This window comes from Aureobasidium subglaciale, assembly GCF_000721755.1.
Source record: "Aureobasidium subglaciale EXF-2481 unplaced genomic scaffold scaffold_18, whole genome shotgun sequence".
NCBI classification, from domain to species: domain Eukaryota; kingdom Fungi; phylum Ascomycota; class Dothideomycetes; order Dothideales; family Saccotheciaceae; genus Aureobasidium; species Aureobasidium subglaciale.
This window is the reverse complement of record NW_013566977.1, coordinates 375,657-394,338: the sequence shown is the minus strand read 5'-3', so window position 1 is coordinate 394,338 and position 18,682 is coordinate 375,657. Positions and strand designations below refer to the sequence as shown.

The following is an 18,682-nucleotide window of genomic DNA, read 5'->3' as shown; positions in this document are numbered from 1 at the left end:
TACTCAGACTGCTTGCTTCTTTTGAGAGGCAATGGCCGTTGGGTGAAAACGTCTACACCGCGAAACGTGAATACAGAACACGAGTGCGCGCAACACCGCAAATAAACACCACTGCGGTGATAAGTAGACAAAGCTCCACCTTGGTAGCCTCAGGAAGTTCACGAACTGATCCGACCGAGATTAAAGTGGAACATGGGGATGTCCAAGCGTCTTCCATTGAGGACAAGTTCCCTACCAGCTTCTGGAAGGGCTGAACTGTAACTCAGCAGGCCACTGGCTAAGGCGAAAGCGAGAGACACGTCGTGAAAAGAGCCGAGTTCCAACGAGCGTGGAAAGCTGAGCTTCTCCCAACCAACAGAAAAACTCCAAGAACACGATTTCCATACCTCTCTACTCTACGAAAGCTGAGCCGTAACTTGAAACTCGGGGGTTCCAGGGCGATCGACAGGACCGGGCACGGCTTGTGCGTGCGCGGCTGCCGTCCGCCACGGACCGTTGCTATTCTAGTGATGAGCGAGCTCACCCTGAGTTGTATGTGGCGGACGTCAACGAGTGGCTTGCCTTCTGGACTGCTGATGTGGCAGACACATGAGCTGCAAGCCTCTCACCAATGTGATGCACAATAGACGGTTGGGCGCGGGAGAAGACAGAGTTGCGGCAGGCACTCGGTTGAGCCCGCGAGGTGGCTTGTCCGAACTCTGCAGCTGTTCTTCGTTTTCGTTTTCTTGTGTATTGAAAAGTCAAATGGGCACAGAATGTGATTGCACCTGAGCGCGATCAATGTATCGTGCTAGGATTGGAGAGAGCAATGTCCGATAACACACGGTGTTAGGTCTCCCTTTCTATATCGAGCATCACTAATCAAACTGGGTATCTTTGTCGACCTCACCTGCAGGAACGCTTCGCTACCATCAATAAAAGGGTGTGCAGAAAGTCATGCAGGAACTAAAACTCAATTCAAGCCTCCAAGCCGAACAGAGGCCCACCTGTAGTGCCAATGCAAACTAGGAAGATATCCGTCATCGTACTTTGCTCATGACTGTCTCCATGCCTCTCTCGACCTCGACTTCAGCTGCTCGTGCTTTGACGAGTCCAATCAAGGATCTGTCGCAATCATCACGGGTCCTCAGCACAGCCTCAACCCAGCCAATCTGTAGGTCCCAGTTCTCTCTTTTGAACTGTTCGTACGCGTCCGCAACTGCAGGTCCTTTATCGGCATTGAGCAGCTCGACGAAAGCGTTGACGGCTCTCCATTTGTCCTTGATGGCGGGGAAAGAAGCCTCTTGAGTCGAGAAGAAGTTGAACACGGTCAGAACATCGTCCTTGATCTTCTCATTGAATGGATCTCCACGTCGGAATTTGACTCCGCGATTGCGGATAGCTGATAAATATCGGACCAGCAGTTCGTCGGCAAGTTCTTCGACAAGAACGTCTCTTAGTGAAGGGTGTAGAACATCGGAATAATCGGCCAGATAATCTTCAAATGTGGAGATGATCTGAGCCATGGTCTTCTTGTTGTACCAGGCCGGAGTGAAGAATTCGGCAAGTATACCGCGAAAGTCCACCGAGAAAATGAGCGCCGTGAACAGAGAGATACAATGTGTGCCGAGATCAACATAACCATCACGTAGAGTGTCAAGCTCGGTGTTGGAAGAGAGAGCGTACGCTGGCGTGACCATCGACTCGTACTCACGTCTGAAGGTAGTCAAGTAAGAGACTTGGCCGTGGTCTTCTTGGTCGTCAATACAAGCAATCTGGTCGTTCGCAATTGCGACAAGCCAGTCTTGTAGCGGTTGTAAGCCATCTTGCTCGACATGCGGCACGACAGGCGAAGTGTACTTCTGAGTTTCCGCATCGATAAGTTGCTGCCACATTGACCGTCTTGATTGAAGAGCACGCATCATGGATTCAACAACACCTTCAACGACGTCAGGTCGATCGGAAGATGCTGCGACAGTGAGTTGCTCACGGAGCATACGCCACAGATCGCCCAGAGTCTTGGTACGAAGATGGCCTTCGGCGTCTGTATCGAGCGTATTCTCTTTGCGCTCCAAGAAAGTTTGTTGGTCGGTGGTCGACATACGGTCCATCCATTGTTCGACAGCATTGGTAATGAGTGTTCGGTATTCACGGATGATGTCTGCTTCTCTGTCATCGATGACATGCGGTTGAAGCTGATCTGAAGGCACACCAAGCTTGTCCATCTTTGCATAGTATTTGTTGACCCAGTGAACGATGGCCAACATGTGAGGAGGATTGAGCTGGTCGTCCTGCACTTTAGACATGAGGAAGTCGTGCATAAGTCTGTGGTATATCGCAACATAAGTCTTGAATATGCGCCATTTCCTAGGCATGAGACTTTGCATGCCAAGCTTGACAGTATTGAGGTCATTGAAGTACCATCGAACGCTTTTCTCGAGTTTGTCTGGATCCTCGAAGAAGGTCTCGCCAGCTTGGTCAAATTGAGCTTGACAGTTGTACTCGATGGCTTTCAGAAACTTGTCTTTATAGCCACGCAACTCTTTCTGACCAGCGTTCATAGACTTGAAGCGCGAGGCTAGGTCCTTGAACTCACGGTGAGCATGCTGGAGTGCCTCGACCTGACGGTCCTTTTCCTCCTCTTTCTCCACGATCAGGGCTAGGCGCACGATGATTCCATTGTTTCCAGACTGTACGAGTGGGATTAGATTTAGACAAGCACTACCCACATGCTCGTCGAACCAGTCAATCACGTCGTCCAGTCTTGTGAAATGGTCTTGCAAAGTGGCGCCTGTTTCACCAAGCTGAAGATTGTTGATCAACTCGGTGCCTGAGTCCTCGGTAGACGACTTGATCGAATCGAGAGCCATATCACGAATATCGCGAAGCTTTGTCAAGCCATAGTGTATGGCAAGCAGATTATCCTGAACCTCTGTATTATCGTCATCTTCACGAAGCAACTGCTCTAGCTCGTCAAGATTGCGACCAAAGGATTCAATCTGAGCCTTCATGTCTTCGACCTGGGCAAAGTTGCGGTGGGTCTGAGCGACTTTATCGACAAAAGGAAAGTCTTGAATCATGTTCTGAGCCTCGACACAGAGGCGGTCGATCTTGATCATCTCGTCCTTGATCAGATTGACGGCATGTTGGCCGTCGTTGATACTGGACATTCCCTGCTGTGTGATCTCGAGCTGCTCCTTGAGACCTATACGTAGCTGGCCATCAACAGCGGCCTTTTTGCGCGTGAATTCACTCTTCAACGACGTGATCTTGTCCAGGTCATCGGGATGCCGCAGCAGCTCAGCAAGGCGATTGGCGACATCGTCAGTATCATTCATGGTCAGCTCGAACGCAAGACAGCAGCTGCGAACAACAGCAACACGCAAGTATTGAGATGCGCGAGCATGCGCCAAAGGGAGGGGATGGAGCAATTGTGGGGATGCAAGTCGCGGCGGAGGGCCGGCGAAGCCAAGAAGGCCGCCGACGATGATTCAAGCATCAATTGTGGCCGCCATCAGCTTTTCACAATCACACCCGCCCAACGCGCAACCATCCTCGTAAGCATCTGACTTTGACTGCACATAGGCGCTTGCGGATACGGCTGCTGATCTTTGACAGACGACCATGTCCTACTTCCGCATTACCCTGCTTCGCTCGTCGATCGGTCTGCCCAAGCAGGCGTCGGGCGTCCTCAAAGCGCTGGGTCTGCGCAAGCGCATGAAGACTGTCTACCATCCCGTTTCACAACAAGTCGCCGGTCAGATCTTCGCCGTCAAGGAGCTCGTCGACGTTCAGGAGGTCGATCAGAAATTCACGCCGGAAGAGCTGAAGGAGTTGAGGAGACCCGATTCTGGCTTTTACGTCGAAAGTCGTCATCAAGATCAACGCATGGACTGATCAATCACCTCCGTGCTGTATTCGCATGCGCACACCCGGCATCGCCCTTTGTTCTACATATACACACGCCCACATCACGTCGGGCCAAATCATGCGACCTAGCTGGCCAGCTCGGGTCGACGCAAGAGTTATCACTTTCTGTTTCAGGCGTATAAAGGGACAAGACATGGTTCTTGAGACGGCACTTGCTAGTTGATCGGGGTTCAGGAACGGAAAATCCGCATAATCATAACATTCTCACGCTACCTTGGCCGCGACAGAGCGGACTTTGTCTGTCGCTATCGTGAATGTGTATTTTGCCAAGCGTACATGGTTGTTGTATCAGCGTGCTTTGCATAAGGGGTATCATAAGGGAACAAGGAAAACAGCTCAGGCAGTCACAGATGCTGTCGCGGCCGTTCCCGCAGCTTCACCAACGGCATCAGGAGCGGTGGGCGCTAATGGGGCTTCGGGAACACGAGCGGCCGCGGCTGCAGTCAACCTTTGGTCGAGAGCTTTCAAGGCGAGCGCTCTCCTCCGCTCGGCTTCCTCTCGCCTGCCTCCACCACGACCTCCTCTCCCGCCTGTCATCAGACTGGGCAGTCCGCCTTCGGCTCTGGCCGAAGCCTGCTCGTTGCTTTGGTCGATTGCTTCTTCGGAAAAAGGAGCGCATATCCTGAGAGCGAGCATAGTCTTATGAATTGAATCGGTCAAGGGTTCCAGCACGACCTGGACAGAGTCGGGGAAGAAGTGAGCAAACGCAAACGTGTCGCTGGCATCACCCTTGATGACAGCATCGTCACCAGTAGCAGTAGTGGCCAACGAGGGCGCGAGTCGGTAAAAGCGCAAGTATATCCAAGAGGTCAGAAAGCCGAGCCACGATAGGAAGAAAGCGGTGTCGGTGCCAAGCAATGGCCCAGATAGACTGTTCAGCAGGACGAAGACGGCAGGGAAATGCTTGACGCGGATACGGATAGAGGCGCGAAACAAGGAGACAGTGTGTTCGGGCACTAATTGCTTGAAGGCAACAAGAAAAGCGGCCTCGAGGGCGACGTTGCCGTTGATGATTGTATTTCTGACCGGGTCAATATAGGGAGCAGCAAGATTGACAAAGAAGCGAGGTGGACTCACGCGCGGACCTTGTTGCCCGAGACAGCATACCACAAGCAGTAGATGGCAAAGGTCAACAAGTTGGGGATCATGGTCACAAACAGGACAAACTTGGCAAACTCCTGACTAGTCCAGGCTCGTTCGAGATAGCGGCCGCCATAGAAGATGGTGATGGCTGAGATGGCAAAGCTGACGAGGTTGGTCTCAACTAGAGCAGCGCTCAGTGTGGTCCATGGATATCTCAGTGAGCTCGTAGGGATGATTGCCAGGGCAGGGACAGCCTGGACGCGTATGAGACTGCGCACGCTGAACGAGGCATTGAGCAAGGACAGCAGTAGCAGTAGCAGCAGCAGGGCGCGGCTCAGCGGTGGCAGGTTGATGCGTAAGGGCATGGCGCCAGAGAGGAGGGTGCGCTTGATCAAGTCGCAACTTCCAAAGCTTCAAGTGCGGGCACGAGTCGCACGACAACAAGCTTGTGCTCGGCGTGATTGTGATTGGACGCTCCACATGTTCGAGGCGTCTAGCGTTTGACGCGGGGCGGAGCGGAGCAGGCGGAGCGGACAACGGTCAACTTGGCAGATGCATAGGTGTGAAGCGCATGTGGCTGGACGTCTTCGGCTGTCGCATTGCATCGCTTCGCACAAGTTTCGTCGAGACGTGTTTGTCGCTCGCTCGCATCAATTGCATCTGGACTCGTGCCGTTGGCCTTCCTCCACAAGCGGCAACAGGTCCCCTGCAAGCGCCATGGGTGACGGAGCTCTGGGCTCGGACCACATCAATTACTTGATCCTCCGCTATCTGCAAGAAGCAGGACACGAGAATGCCGCCAGAGCACTGCACCAGGACTGGCACCGCCCGCAAGAGTTCAGCGACCCGGAACAGCTGCCCTTTGCCCCTCTGGTTCGCCAGCACGAGTTGGTGCACATCATCCAGGACGCCATCTTCCACGATCAATTGCTCGCCAAAGTCTCAAACAACCAGCGGCGCTTCAACCTAACCACCACACAATTCCCCCACCGCGCCTCCGACGACAGACGTTCTGACCCCACCCAGCAGCACGACTTCCCGCTGCCTCCCGCCAAACGCTCTCGGAAAAGCAACCATCATGCCGATCCGGATTCCATGCAGATCGATGTCACTACCCAAGACCAGCACCAAGACCAACATCAAGATCAACACCACATCCATGACCGACATGACCGTCCTGACCTGGACCAGGACCAAGATCAGGATCAGGATCAGGACGAAGACCGTGACCCTACGCCAGACACGGCCGAGCCAGACCATCTGCCTACCGCCTCGTCGGCCACACAGACGGACACCAAGCTCAAGTCAAAATCAGAGACCATGTATTGGGCCTTGGATCAACCAGACGCTTCCATCATGCATGCTTTGTGGAACCCACATCTCTCGCATTCGACTCGTCTCCTGACCGTCGGCGAGTCCTTGTGCCGCTTCTACAATCTCCCACACCACTCCAAAAATTCTCTCCAGCGAGCTCATCATACCGATGTCGAGACCATGCCCAAAGGCTCCGTCATCACTGCTGCTTGTTGGCATCCATCCGGTCGATATGCCACCTGTGCTCTCGATTCTACTCGTCGTCTACCCGGTGGTGGCCATGAATCTGTGAGGTCCATGTTCGACGTCACAGTCCAGGGTACCAAACGCTTCTATGATCTTCATGGCTACTTACTACAACACTCTGCTATCATCGTCGCTTTGCGCTACAACAACTCTGGCACACGTCTATTGAGTGTATCGACTAACATGAAGCGCGGCCTGGTCGAGATCTGGGACGCCAGTCAACCCGCTACCTCCCTCGACCCCGTTGCTGTCAAGCTCTTCAATCAGCCTGTGATTGATGCTGTGTGGGCTTCTGACGACTCAATCGTTGTGTGCGGTGAGAATCGTTTGGATTTCTATCAGATCCACGACGCCTCAATGCCCAATGGCACTAGTGCAAACGGTGACTCGTTTGCGTCCACCGGAACCCGCAACTTTGCTTTGCAGTATTCTCATCCTACCGACAAGCAATGGGATAAGGTGCGCTACGACTCTGTAAACGCTATCGTTGCTGCGACTTCGTCGTCCGATGATCACACCATACTGCTCGCCAAGACCTCTCCTCGATGGGTACCCCTCCCTGGCTTCCCTACCGAAGGACCTGCCAGCAAACGTGCGACCGCCATGGCCTTCCAGCCAGTCGATACTGCAAATGACGCTACGCATACCTCGCCAAGGCGCCTCGCTGTAACGCATGATTCTGGGCTTGTAAGAGTGTATAGGGTCGCTCCCAATCTTTGTGAGACTCTGCATGAATTCACTATGGGCCCTCATGAAGCTGCGTTAGCCCTGTCGTGGTCGCCCACGGGCTCCTGTCTTGCTGTCGCGAGTGAAGAGGCTGTCAAGATCTGGGATCTCAACACTGGGTCTGTGCCACTACTAACATGGAGAGCTGCCGCGACGCATTGGTATCAAGGTGATGAGAACAACTTGCCTAATGGTGACGAGACAGGCGACGAGCCAAGTCTTAACTGGGACGCCGAGGGAAAGAGGCTCGTTTTTGCAGTAGGCCGTAAAGTGAGTACATCCCTTGCGACACGGACTGATGAGTTATTGACATCTTGTAGATGGCTGCCATACGTTTGCTACTTCCTTCAACAAACACATCACTTGCCAATGACGACTCTAGTGTTGTCGACTGATAAGGGCACTATCCAGACCAACATCAAAAGGAAAGAAGGAAAAGTCATTTTTTGTGTTCTCGTCAGATACCCACCTCACTTTTGGACAATTGCCTTTCTTCGCTACAGCGCTTCAAGATTCTCAGAAAGAATACAGGAGATAGAACAGCTATTGCAATATTACATGCCATTTCTAGAGAAAGCTCGTGGGGTTGCTAGAGTAGAACCTTGAGGGAAACTTGCTAACTGATTCTTTTGGTGGCTTATTTGCTCATCGCTTCCAAGAAGCCTTCACCTCCAGGCTTAGTGTCGACGGCCTTGAACTTGTCGCCACCATCCAAGCCCTTCTCAGCCCTCTCGTAGGCTTCTTCAGTTCTATCTGTCAATGTATTCAACTCCTCCTCTGACAGTAGACCCTTGACCCCCTCCTCCAGTTCAAGTCTCTCGCCATCCTGCTGTTCTAGCAATTGCTGTAGTTCGGCAAACTCGGCACCCGATACCTCGCCAGCGCGCATGGACTTGAATTTGCCTTTTTGGATAACTAATTTCTCCAATCTTCGCTTTGATTCTGCCTTTTCCAGTAGCAGTGTTTCTACCGTACCTTTGGTGGCAAATCGGTATACGATGACGGGTCTTGTTTGACCAATTCGGTGAGCACGATCTTGCGCTTGCAAATCTTGCTGAGGGTTCCAGTCACTGTCGAACAGAAGCACAGTATCCGCAGCAGTAAGATTGATGCCCTGGCCACCTGCGCGCGTACTCAGTAGGAAGATGTTGGTTTCTGATTCTGGCGAGTTGAATTGGGCAATTTGCTCTTGTCTGTCGGGCTGAGAGACACCTCCGTCGATACGGCTGCATTTCCATCCCCGCAGCACTTCGCAGTATGTCTCTATCAGATCCAGTTGGGTCTTGAACTGACTGAAGATGAGTACTTTGTGGCCGCGATCCAGTAGAGAGGGCATCAGAGAATCCAGCAGCAGCATCTTCCCGCTCTCAGTTACCAGTGTTTCATCGACATCGCTGTTGTCCTCCTCCATGAAAGGGTAGAAGAAGTTGTGCGGCGAGTTGCAGCATAGACGCAATTGTAGCACAGGATTTTGTAACTTCTTTGCACCGATCAACTTCTTGGCCAAAGCCAATGTTTGTGCTTGCTCTTGAGCTTCCTCCTCGCTCGAATTGAGCGACTGCTCCTCTTCCTCTGACTGTTCGTTCTGTACTTTTTGGAAGTAGGCGGTGTCGGATAGTTCTTCATAATTCTGAGATTTCTTGGCTCGTCTGTTGCTGCGAGTACTGGCTGTTGTTGCTGGCGTCGAGGCTCTGCTGGACTTTACACTCTTGTTGGGGGTAATACTTCCTTCCTCAAGCCTACTACGTTTCAAGCTTGCACCACGAGTGGTGCGAGGTGTGTTTGCGCCACTCAGACTTTCCACGGCTTTGTTCTCGAGGTATGAGCGACTGGTGCCCTCGAGGATCTCCTTATAAAGCTCGCGCTGGGTGGCCGTAAGAGGTGCATACAAGATGTACTCGCGCTTTTTAGGCAGGGAAGTCTCAACATCTGTCTTGATACGTCGTAGCAAGAAGGGTTTTAGAATGGCGTGGAGTGAAGTCACGAGGTTGGTCTGGCGCTCCTCAGACAAGATGTCTTCGTATCCATTACGTTGGTTCAGGGCAGAGAAGTCGAACCATGACTCGAAAGACTCAAGCTTGTCGAAAATGGTGGGCATGAGAAAGTGGAGTAATGACCACAATTCAGTCAGATTGTTCTGTAGTGGCGTTCCTGTGATTAGGAGTCGGTTGGCGGATTGATAGGATTGCAGCTCCCTGATGAGACGGCAGTTCAAGTTCTTGATGCGATGACCTTCGTCAATGATGATAAATTTCCAGCCAAAATTAGCCAGAAACTTTCGATCGTTCATGCAGATTTCGTAGGAGGTGCAGACAACAGGGAAATCTTTACTTCCAGGATTCTTGAATCTCTTTGTACGGATCTCTTCTCTTTCCTGCTTAGATCCATGGTAAAGTACAACTGGAATATCGGGAGTCCATTTGTTGAATTCGTTGACCCAATTACTAGTTGTGCTTAACGGGGACGCAATTAGGAATGGCCCATATGTGCCCTTCTCACGTAAGAACGCAAGGAAGGATATTGTCTGGATTGTTTTGCCCAAACCCATCTCGTCAGCCAGGATACCGTTTAGTCCGTTCTCGTATAGTGATGTAAGCCATTCAAGACCTTCGAGCTGATACGAGCGCATTAAACCACCGCTCACGAGCGCTGGCTGTTTGGCTGATCGTAGATTTTGAACACCAATGTCACCAGGTTTGATATCAGAGTCGGCCTCCTGAGCGAGAGCTTCGTTGATCGATTTGTCGCCTGCCTTAGCTTTGAGGTCGTCCTTGTTGAGATAGTCAGAAATCTTTTCTTTACCAGGTTTGGGCTTGGCTGCAGCAGCTCCTCTGCCTGATTTCCGTCTACCAATTGCGGTCGCTTGTTCGGTTACCGCCTCTGCTGTTTCTTGTGCAACGTTCGCTGACCGAGTAGCTCTCTTCTGACTGACTTCAGCTGCTTTTTCTGCCGTTTCTTCCCTCTTCAGAGCTCGTTTTTTTTCCTTCGTATCCGTAATCTGAGCCTCCTCTTCTTGCTTTTGCATCTGAGAAAGCATGATGGTCGAGTATAATTTGCTCTGGTTCAGCAAGAATTCCAACGCTTTGTATTTGCCGTCAACAACCTTTGTTCCGCCCTTGATGTCCTTTTGTCGTTCTGCTTCCAATTCCTTGTCGCGTTTCGCTTCCTGTGCCTTTCGAGCTTCAACGACATTTGCTTCTTCGGCTTCCATGTTGGATGAGATCTCGCTCTTCTCGGTTTTGAGGGATGGGATTGGAGGCTTTGCCCCATCGACTTTAGTCGCACCTCTTGAAACACGTGCCATGTTGGCTATGAGTGAAGTTCCGGTAGGCTGTGTATATTGAGTGCTGCTTGTCAGAGAATTATAAAATAATTGGTTCAAGGCAAGGCAAGTCCCTCGTGCAGGCTTGCCCTTGTAATTTGGCGATTTCGTTGGAACGTGTTTCTGATGACGCAGTCGCGTTTGGTCGCGTCGCGATTTAGTGCCGCGATCTAAATTGCTGATCATAGATCTCGGATCAGCCAATCAGAAGGGCTTTTTCATACCTACCTGCCGAACCCCGAGATGGTCGAGCATCTCTACTCGTTACTGATTCCACGCGATCTGGGTAAATACACGGCATTGCATGCATGGTGGAAAGATATCGCTGAGCAAGCAAGCGATCCATCTGCCACTCGGAGACAATATGACTCGGACTGCTTGTTGTCAACCATCAAGCAGCTTTCGAATCACAGTCACGTCTACGATCCTCATCACTGCCCGTGAACTACGGTGGCTAACCACTCCCCACCCTTGTCCTAAGCTTCATCACACCCGCCCACTCTCAATGATTAGAGCATGGCAACAACGAGCTGAAGCAAGGCAAGTTAATATCCCATATCGACATAATCAACACAAGGAGTCTCGAAAAACTGCATCTCGGTGCCATCACTTCGGATCCAGAATGGTTCTTGCATTGAGACAGCTAGCTGTCATTGTGACTGTGTTCCGCACGTTGGGAGACTGGGCGAACATGCTGGTATGTATACTCAGGTACATCAAGTCATTGCTAAGTCCCCAAAAGCCGATAACTCCTTGCTCAACGACGGACTTATCGGAGACTCTGGGATTTATCTTGATCACACTGCTCACTGTGTACACTCCACTATTTGACCAGTAGGGCATAAAAAGGTGTTTGGCTGCGCTCTAGAGTCCACGACAAGCCGGTTTCCCTTCTGATCACAGCCAACTTCTTGCTTCCAGTATCATCATATCAACATGTCTGGAAATATAGTTCTGATCAGCGGAGCCAATCAGGGCATTGGTTTTGAGATCGCTAAACAACTGAGTGTCATACCAAACTATCATGTTCTCCTTGGATCACGAGGCTTAGAGAAGGGCGAATCAGCTGTATTGCAGATCAAAAACGTTGGAGGAAGTGTTGAGGCAATACAGCTCGACATAACCGATGGCCAATCCATAACAGCTGCACGTGATTTGGTTGAGACCAAATATGGACGTCTCGATGTTCTTATCAATGTATCGAATGGAAAAGTGTGCTTAGTGGCAGACGGAAGCTGACATTGAAGTAGAACGCTGCCATCCTTCTCGACTTCCAAGTCAATGCCGACTACACTCTCGGCCAAGCAATGCAAGACACTTTTGCGACCAACACATCTGGCGCAGCAAATTTGGTCGAGACGTTCCTTCCCCTTCTGAAGCTGAGCGCTGTGCCACGAGTGGTCTTTGTTTCAAGCACCGTGGGCAGCCTGCATACTTTTGCAGATTTCAAACCTTCCTATACCATGACCAAATACTTTGCTCCAGCATACGCCTGCAGTAAAGCCGCACTGAACATGTTGATGCTGCTTTATAATGTTCAGTATCAGGAAAAGGGATGGAAGATCAATGCATGTTGTCCGGGATTCAGAGTGAGTTCGCAAATCTCAAATTAGACAAGTCGTGCTAATTGTCGATCGCAACAGCAAACTAACTTCTGTGACTATGATGATAAGGCTGGACCTGTGGAAGAGGGTGCATCAGTCGCTATCGAACTCGCAACCCTAGGTAAAGACGGTCAGAGTGGCACGTTCGTGAACATGAAGGGGGCAATCCCTTGGTAGCTCGGACAGGGTCGTCCCGGTTGCAACACGAAGAGTGGTGCCGAAAGGCATGATTATACTTGTTGATTTTATTATTTATCAATTCACGAGACTCACACCAGAGCAACACCGATACATACTCTCAAAGACCGCTGTCTATTTGAGTGAAGGCCACGTGTGCAGCATACTGCTTTCAGCTCGAACATTGGTTGTTGAACTCTGACGCATCCGGCATGACGATCTGGTTCTTGGCCTCGAGGAACTGGACACCAAGACCTTCAGAGATGAATGCGAACGGGAAGCAGACCTTGTTAACCGAGAGACCACGATGACCAGTCTGGCATCTGGCGCCGGAGATAGTATGCAATGCAGAAAGCCCTGCGCCCAAGGCCAAGCAAGCCGCATCGGTGACAGATGCTTGTCTCGACGTCTGTAGCTATCGAGTCATATGACTTGTCATAGCAAAGAACTGGCCAAGTCAATAAGCACATTAATTGGAGGGCTGGATTAGGGTGCGGCTTCGGACATGGACTGGCGACAGTAAGTAGATCCCACTGAGCAGGCAACAATGACTTGGAGGTACATCCAGTCCACAAGCATGGGTGCGTGTAGAGTGAAGCGGAACCACAGTATTACGCGTAGTATTGTAAGTGGCGACCTCGAAAAGTGTGTGCCGTATCCGGAAGACCGTATGCACGAGACACAGGAATAGTGTAAGATACATCCAGGAGGATGCGATCGAGGACTTGCGTAGAAGCTTTATCCAGCTGTCTGCATGCTATTGCTGGTAAGTGCGTGGTATGTTCATGTCGAGTCCGCCGAACAGCTTGAGCATGACATGATGCATCACCTGAGTCAAAGACATCAAAGTAGCAAGCTCTGTCTGTATGGATCTTTTTCTTCCGAGAGTCCGCACGTTCCTTGAGTGCTGGAGTCAGTAGGCCAGACAGGGCACTTGCATTGATCCTGCGCTACAAGTACAGTCCGATCGACATGGTGTGTACAAGCAAGAAGATATGTTTCACCTGAATCGGTTCGTGGTGAGGCTGGATAGAGCACAGAAAGGTCAATGAGGAGATTGCGGAGATGCAATCGGGGGAAAGAGGAGCCAAGCAAGCCGCGGCGGCCCGTCAACGTCACAGACTCACAGCCCGATGGACGCGCTGGTGCACCAACACGACAACATATTGCGGGAGCACGGCAGTCTGGGTACCTAGATCAGCAGTACACACGGACAACCTGGCAGTTACAAGACTAAGAATAGCCGAGAGCTGAGAGTGGTGTAAGACTAAGCAAGCGACATACGACAGTTCAATTGGATCGAAAGCTACAGCGCTATCTCCCATCCACGCCCCGAGGCACACCATGGCGACCAAGCGCATTGAGCAATGGGAGGTTGAGCGCTATTGGGAGATCTTTGCTTCGCTCTCGAATGGCGGTACCCATCTGAACGGCGCACAGGCGGCTTCAGTGCTGAAGAACAGCCAGCTGCGCGACGACCAGCTTGAACGAGTGTGGGACCTGGCGGATGTCGACGGCGATGGAAGCCTGGATTTCGAGGAGTTTTGCGTCGCCATGCGCTTGATCTTTGACTTGGTCAACGGAGTAAGTCGAAAGACATTTGCAATTGTGCATGATCCGTACTGAATGCTTCGCTTTGCAGGAGTACATGGACGTTCCGGCCTCTCTGCCCGACTGGCTCGTCCCCGAAAGCAAAGCACATTTGATCCAAGCATCTCACGCCATTTCAGGCCGTCAAGCCCAATTCGAACAGGTGCATGACCTCGACGACGACACACCAGGACTCAAAGACGGCTTCGATTGGTACATGCCTCCGTCCGACCGCACAAAGTACGAGGAAATCTACAGTGCCAACCGCGACCCGCGCGACGGCAGCATCACTTTCGAATCGCTCAACCCGCTCTACGAATCCCTAGACGTCCCCGACACAGACATGCGCAGCGCCTGGAATCTCGTCAACCCGCGAAGCGATCCCGCTATTGGCAAAGACCAGTGTCTCGTTTTCCTCCACATGCTCGCCAACCGTCACGAAGGCTACCGCATCCCTCGCTCCGTTCCTCCAAGCCTACGCGCCACTTTTGAGCAGGGCCGTATCGACTATCAGGTCGACAAGGTACAAACCGCCGCCGATCGCTGGGGTACCCAGCGTGATGACAGCACCATGAGCGGCAAGAAGCAGAAGTTCGGCGATGCGTACCTCAGTCGCTTGGGAGTTGGTGACCGTGGCGCATACAGACCGAAAGGCACCGATTTCACCGCTACCCGTACCGATGCCGAGTGGGAGGAGGTGCGTCTGAAGAAGCAACTCAAAGAGCTAGAGGAAAAGATGGAGAGGGTCGAAGAGCAAGCAAAAAAGCGAAGAGAACGTGGCGGTAGACGGGACGAGAGCAAACCCGCTCTGGTGAAGCGTGAACTCGAGCAGTTGCTTGACTGGAAGCGTTGTGAGCTACGCGACCTCGAAACTGGCGAGGGGCGAGCCAAGGTCGGTCAGGGGCTCAAGGGTCTCAGCGATGAAATCTCGATGGTCAAGGAACAGGTCGATGGTCTTGAAGCTCACTTGCGGAAGAGGGAGGAGGTGCTCAGCGACCTAAGGAAGCAGATTGATGACGAGAAGGCGGCGAGATAATTGTATATACCCTTGTGTTAGCAGCCACCCATTGCCTTTACGAAGTCAGATCACATTCGAGTCACACTGTGCAATGGAAGCGATGCCATGATTGCTAAAGTTGATGACACTAAGGAGCAAAGTGGCACAATTCGCAAGGCCGAAGGCATGGCATGCCTTCAGTGCCACCACCTATGAATGAAGACGACCACTCAACGCCGAGCAAACAAAACCCAGGGGTATCTTTGTAAAAGCAGAAACGCCACGCATAAAGGCACAAAAGCAAGGCTGCTACAATCAGGCAGCGTCCACGAAGGGGGCAAACGTTCTGCTGCCAAATCTCTCCGTGTCGTCGCCGGTCTCATCAATGTCCATTCCATCGCTGTCCATCTCCCTCTCGAGATGACGTTTTGCCCTACCGCCAGTGTCCACAGTGGCGGTAGTACGCCTGGCCTGCAAAAGGTCCCAGTATCCTTGCAGCAAGCGCTTGACATTGTCGTCAAAGTTGACACAGAAGCGTTGAGCCTGGACGATTTGCATAGCCTTGATATGGTCGACATCGGCCAGGATATCCATCAGATAGGCGGCGACGACGGCAGCGGAGCGTTCGTTGCCACTTTCGCAGAATACGAGGACCTTGGCGTCAGGCCGAGAATTCATGTGTTCGTTGATGGCGACCGAGGCGCGAGTGAAGGACGAGACGAGTTGATGTGCGCTAGACATGTCGAGGGCTTGCTTCTGGATGTTGATCTCATCGGCGACGTTCAAAGCCGCTTGCATGATCTTGCTCTCGAACGAGTGACGTTGACGGACAGCCATGAGCAGGGTGATGCCTTCGGTCCGTAGGAAGTCGCGATCTTTGACAGCACTCATGGGACCCAGGTAGAGGAAGGGGAGGATCTGCTGTGCTTGACGACGACGTTCGTAGCTCCAGTCCAGGAGACTACCAGTTGTCATGTTGTCATAGTTGATGGCTGATAAAGGACCGGATTTGGCGATGGGGTGTAGATTGAACTCGGGGGCCAGGCTAATGTTTGCTGTTGGCGGCGGTACGACGATGCGTGGTGGTGTAGGTAGGCGAGCACAGTACTCGTCGCCTCGGAGAGTGGCTGCCTGAGAGGCCATGGCGCCCAAGTCCGGGTTGACGATGTGTGTATACCTATGTATAGAAACGATGAAGCTGGTGCGATGACTTTTGTTGGTCTGGTGGTGTGTATATTGCTACGTCTTCGGGGACTTGTCAAAGTCACAAAGTGAGACTGTGCCTGAGCGGGTGCAACGACGTCAGTGCCGCAAGAAGCCTTGTCCCATCGTTCCTTCTTCCCTCTCACTTCTGCTCGCCCTCACTCATCGTACGCCTACACATTGCATGCTACCGATTCTGTATATACACTTCTCGTCGCCAAGCTTGCTCGCTCTATTTAGCCATACGGCAGCGCAACATCAGAGTGCAACTGTAAATCCCTGCCTTAGCCCCACATCTCTTCATCGTGTCTCATTCGTGCTGTTTGTCCGCGCTGTTTGATGTCCCGGATGGTCATGTACAAACGACAAGATTTCATTTCGTGTGTTGCCCATGTGATGCCACCGTGTCGATCGACGCGTGAACTTGGTAAAGTCAACAAAGGCAGGTGCTCTTGCTCCCCACTTCTCCTCTCTTGCCAGACGCAATTTGCAGTCATCGCACTGTTTAGCTTTCCTTTCTTTTTATAACCTCTTCTGTCGTCCTTTCTCTCGCACACAGCTCTCTACTCAAAGACAACCATCAACATGTCTGCCATGATGCTCACCTTCGTTGCTCTGCTCTTTGGCATTGCCACTGCGCAGTGTCCTGACTATCTCGACTACTCCACGGTCAAACACTACCCTTACTCTGGTGGTAGTCACAACATCTCCTACCAGCGCCCTGACCCGGCCTGCCGCACCTTCAATCTATCTCTTCTTAATGACGTCGTCATTTTCGATGTCATGCGTGCTGTTCCTGATCTCGACCTCTTCCGCCTTTTCATTAATGGTCAGTACTGCCACTTGTCTGTTGGCCAGCTGCTCACCTAAAGTAGCCTACCCAAACACTCTTGACACGGCCGTCCGCTGGAAGGGGTACGCCACCGATTCTCCTGATGAGGAACTCACCTTCCTTGTCACTGGAGACATCGATGCCATGTGGCTAAGAGACAGCAGTAATCAGATGCACTCTTATCTGCCTCTTCTCACGGCAAACTCTTCCGCGGACTCGCTTGCGTCTCTTTTCCGTGGTGTCATCAATCTGCAGGCCCGCTACCTTCTCACCTCGCCTTATTGCAATGCTTTCCAACCACCCATCGAAAGTGGCATTGCTCCTGCGAACAACCCTTCAGCCAGCCAAGATGTTGTCTTTCCCACTTATGACAACACCTCAGTCTTTGAGTGCAAGTAAGTCCACTAGAGTACCATTTATGCGGACCAACAGATGGCAGATGCTAACTGAATCTTCTCTTGAAGGTACGAGTTGGATTCTCTCGCTGCCTTCCTCCAGATCAGTGCCGACTACTACAACGCTACCGGAGACATTAACTTCTTCGCCAAGCACCACTGGATCGAAACCATCAACCATGTATACCAAGTTTTTGACAGCCTTTATTTCGCCTCTACATACGATACTGATGGGCAGGTAAAGCAGCCTGACTACTCCTTTACCAGAATGAGCAACCGCGCGACTGAAACATTAGCCAACGATGGACTGGGCAATCCCTTTAAAGGTGGTATTGGTCTCTTCCGCTCCGCCTTCAGACCTTCAGATGATGCTACGATTTACCAATACCTCATTCCGGCAAACATGATGCTAGCTCACTATCTTGAGGCGACTGCTCCTATTTTGCTCGCGCTAAATGCTTCGTCGAGTGCTATCACTTCTGCACACATGACTCAGCTTGCCGCAGTGATTAGACAAGGTATTGAGGAGCACGGTATTGTCACTGTAGACGGCAAGCAAGTCTACGCCTACGAGGTTGATGGATATGGCTCTGCCAATATTATGGACGTAAGTGGCATCCTCAATTCAATGGCAAAATTTTGCGACTCCGCTCAGCATCAATCAAAATCTGCTGGAGAAATACTCTGTCCTGATACCCTGTGGACCTTGCTGACCAGATCTGAATCAGGATGCTAACATTCCCTCCCTCCTCTCGGCACCTCTCATCGGCTATCTTGACGCCAATGATGAAGTCTACCAGAACACGCGCTCCTTGCTTCTGAGTGACCGCAATCCTTACTTCATGCAAGGTCCTGTTATCAGTGCTATCGGAGGTCCCCACAACGGCCCTGGTTACGCCTGGCCTATGGCTTCGATTGTACGCATATTGACCAGCGACAACGACACCGAAATCACTGAGCAATTGGCCATGATACTCAGTAGTACAAACGAACTTGGCCTCATCCACGAAAGCATCAACGCTTCCAACCAAACAGACTACACTCGACCATGGTTTTCTTGGGCCAACGGTCTTTTCGGCCAGATGATCCTGGAGCTGTGTGATCGCAAGCCTCATGTTCTGGCACAAAGCTTTCAATAGGCGCTTCTCTTTGGAGTTATGCGTAGAGTCGAAGACTATCAAAAATCTCAGAGCATCACGTATGTTCGAGTATCGTGTTGTACGGAGGGCGATCATTGGCAAAAGTGGGTAGTGGGGCCTAGTGTTACAATGGATGGAGTGAGCA

At 51.6% G+C, this 18,682-nt stretch overlaps 10 protein-coding genes across 10 annotated transcripts; 6 read left to right on the top strand and 4 right to left on the bottom strand.

Annotated features, from left to right (window-relative positions):
• Window positions 1-1,019: 1,019 nt before the first annotated feature.
• AUEXF2481DRAFT_31602 (uncharacterized protein) lies at window positions 1,020-3,317 on the bottom strand (the record flags this gene model as incomplete). The annotated part of the gene is made up of 1 exon (XM_013486098.1): window positions 1,020-3,317. The coding sequence occupies one exon, from the start codon at window positions 3,315-3,317 to the stop codon at window positions 1,020-1,022; it is 2,298 nt and encodes a 765-aa protein (XP_013341552.1).
• A 286-nt stretch (window positions 3,318-3,603) lies between these two features.
• AUEXF2481DRAFT_67809 (uncharacterized protein) lies at window positions 3,604-3,876 on the top strand (the record flags this gene model as incomplete). Its single annotated transcript, XM_013486169.1, has 1 exon — window positions 3,604-3,876. One exon carries the CDS (start codon window positions 3,604-3,606, stop codon window positions 3,874-3,876), a length of 273 nt encoding a protein of 90 aa, XP_013341623.1.
• A 369-nt stretch (window positions 3,877-4,245) lies between these two features.
• AUEXF2481DRAFT_7098 (uncharacterized protein) lies at window positions 4,246-5,357 on the bottom strand (the record flags this gene model as incomplete). Its single annotated transcript, XM_013486053.1, has 2 exons — window positions 4,246-4,930; window positions 4,987-5,357. The coding sequence occupies 2 exons, from the start codon at window positions 5,355-5,357 to the stop codon at window positions 4,246-4,248; spliced, it is 1,056 nt and encodes a 351-aa protein (XP_013341507.1).
• Window positions 5,358-5,709: 352 nt separating this feature from the next.
• Window positions 5,710-7,673, top strand: AUEXF2481DRAFT_7097 (uncharacterized protein; the record flags this gene model as incomplete). The annotated part of the gene is made up of 2 exons (XM_013486052.1): window positions 5,710-7,548; window positions 7,599-7,673. 2 exons carry the CDS (start codon window positions 5,710-5,712, stop codon window positions 7,671-7,673), a joined length of 1,914 nt encoding a protein of 637 aa, XP_013341506.1.
• A 242-nt stretch (window positions 7,674-7,915) lies between these two features.
• On the bottom strand, window positions 7,916-10,489 carry AUEXF2481DRAFT_99881 (uncharacterized protein; the record flags this gene model as incomplete). Its single annotated transcript, XM_013486238.1, has 1 exon — window positions 7,916-10,489. One exon carries the CDS (start codon window positions 10,487-10,489, stop codon window positions 7,916-7,918), a length of 2,574 nt encoding a protein of 857 aa, XP_013341692.1.
• Window positions 10,490-10,837: 348 nt separating this feature from the next.
• Window positions 10,838-11,801, top strand: AUEXF2481DRAFT_355214 (uncharacterized protein). The gene has a single exon (XM_013486237.1). The coding sequence runs from the start codon at window positions 10,905-10,907 to the stop codon at window positions 11,436-11,438; it is 534 nt and encodes a 177-aa protein (XP_013341691.1). The 5' UTR covers window positions 10,838-10,904; the 3' UTR covers window positions 11,439-11,801.
• On the top strand, window positions 11,444-12,530 carry AUEXF2481DRAFT_42376 (uncharacterized protein). Its single transcript, XM_013486141.1, has 3 exons — window positions 11,444-11,797; window positions 11,851-12,189; window positions 12,244-12,530. Exons 1-3 carry the CDS (start codon window positions 11,537-11,539, stop codon window positions 12,379-12,381), a joined length of 738 nt encoding a protein of 245 aa, XP_013341595.1. The 5' UTR covers window positions 11,444-11,536; the 3' UTR covers window positions 12,382-12,530.
• A 1,195-nt stretch (window positions 12,531-13,725) lies between these two features.
• On the top strand, window positions 13,726-15,007 carry AUEXF2481DRAFT_31597 (uncharacterized protein; the record flags this gene model as incomplete). The annotated part of the gene is made up of 2 exons (XM_013486097.1): window positions 13,726-13,965; window positions 14,024-15,007. 2 exons carry the CDS (start codon window positions 13,726-13,728, stop codon window positions 15,005-15,007), a joined length of 1,224 nt encoding a protein of 407 aa, XP_013341551.1.
• A 276-nt stretch (window positions 15,008-15,283) lies between these two features.
• Window positions 15,284-16,111, bottom strand: AUEXF2481DRAFT_7093 (uncharacterized protein; the record flags this gene model as incomplete). Its single annotated transcript, XM_013486051.1, has 1 exon — window positions 15,284-16,111. One exon carries the CDS (start codon window positions 16,109-16,111, stop codon window positions 15,284-15,286), a length of 828 nt encoding a protein of 275 aa, XP_013341505.1.
• Window positions 16,112-16,756: 645 nt separating this feature from the next.
• On the top strand, window positions 16,757-18,537 carry AUEXF2481DRAFT_47711 (glycoside hydrolase family 125 protein; the record flags this gene model as incomplete). The annotated part of the gene is made up of 4 exons (XM_013486162.1): window positions 16,757-17,000; window positions 17,047-17,398; window positions 17,468-18,005; window positions 18,127-18,537. The coding sequence occupies 4 exons, from the start codon at window positions 16,757-16,759 to the stop codon at window positions 18,535-18,537; spliced, it is 1,545 nt and encodes a 514-aa protein (XP_013341616.1).
• Window positions 18,538-18,682: the final 145 nt, after the last annotated feature.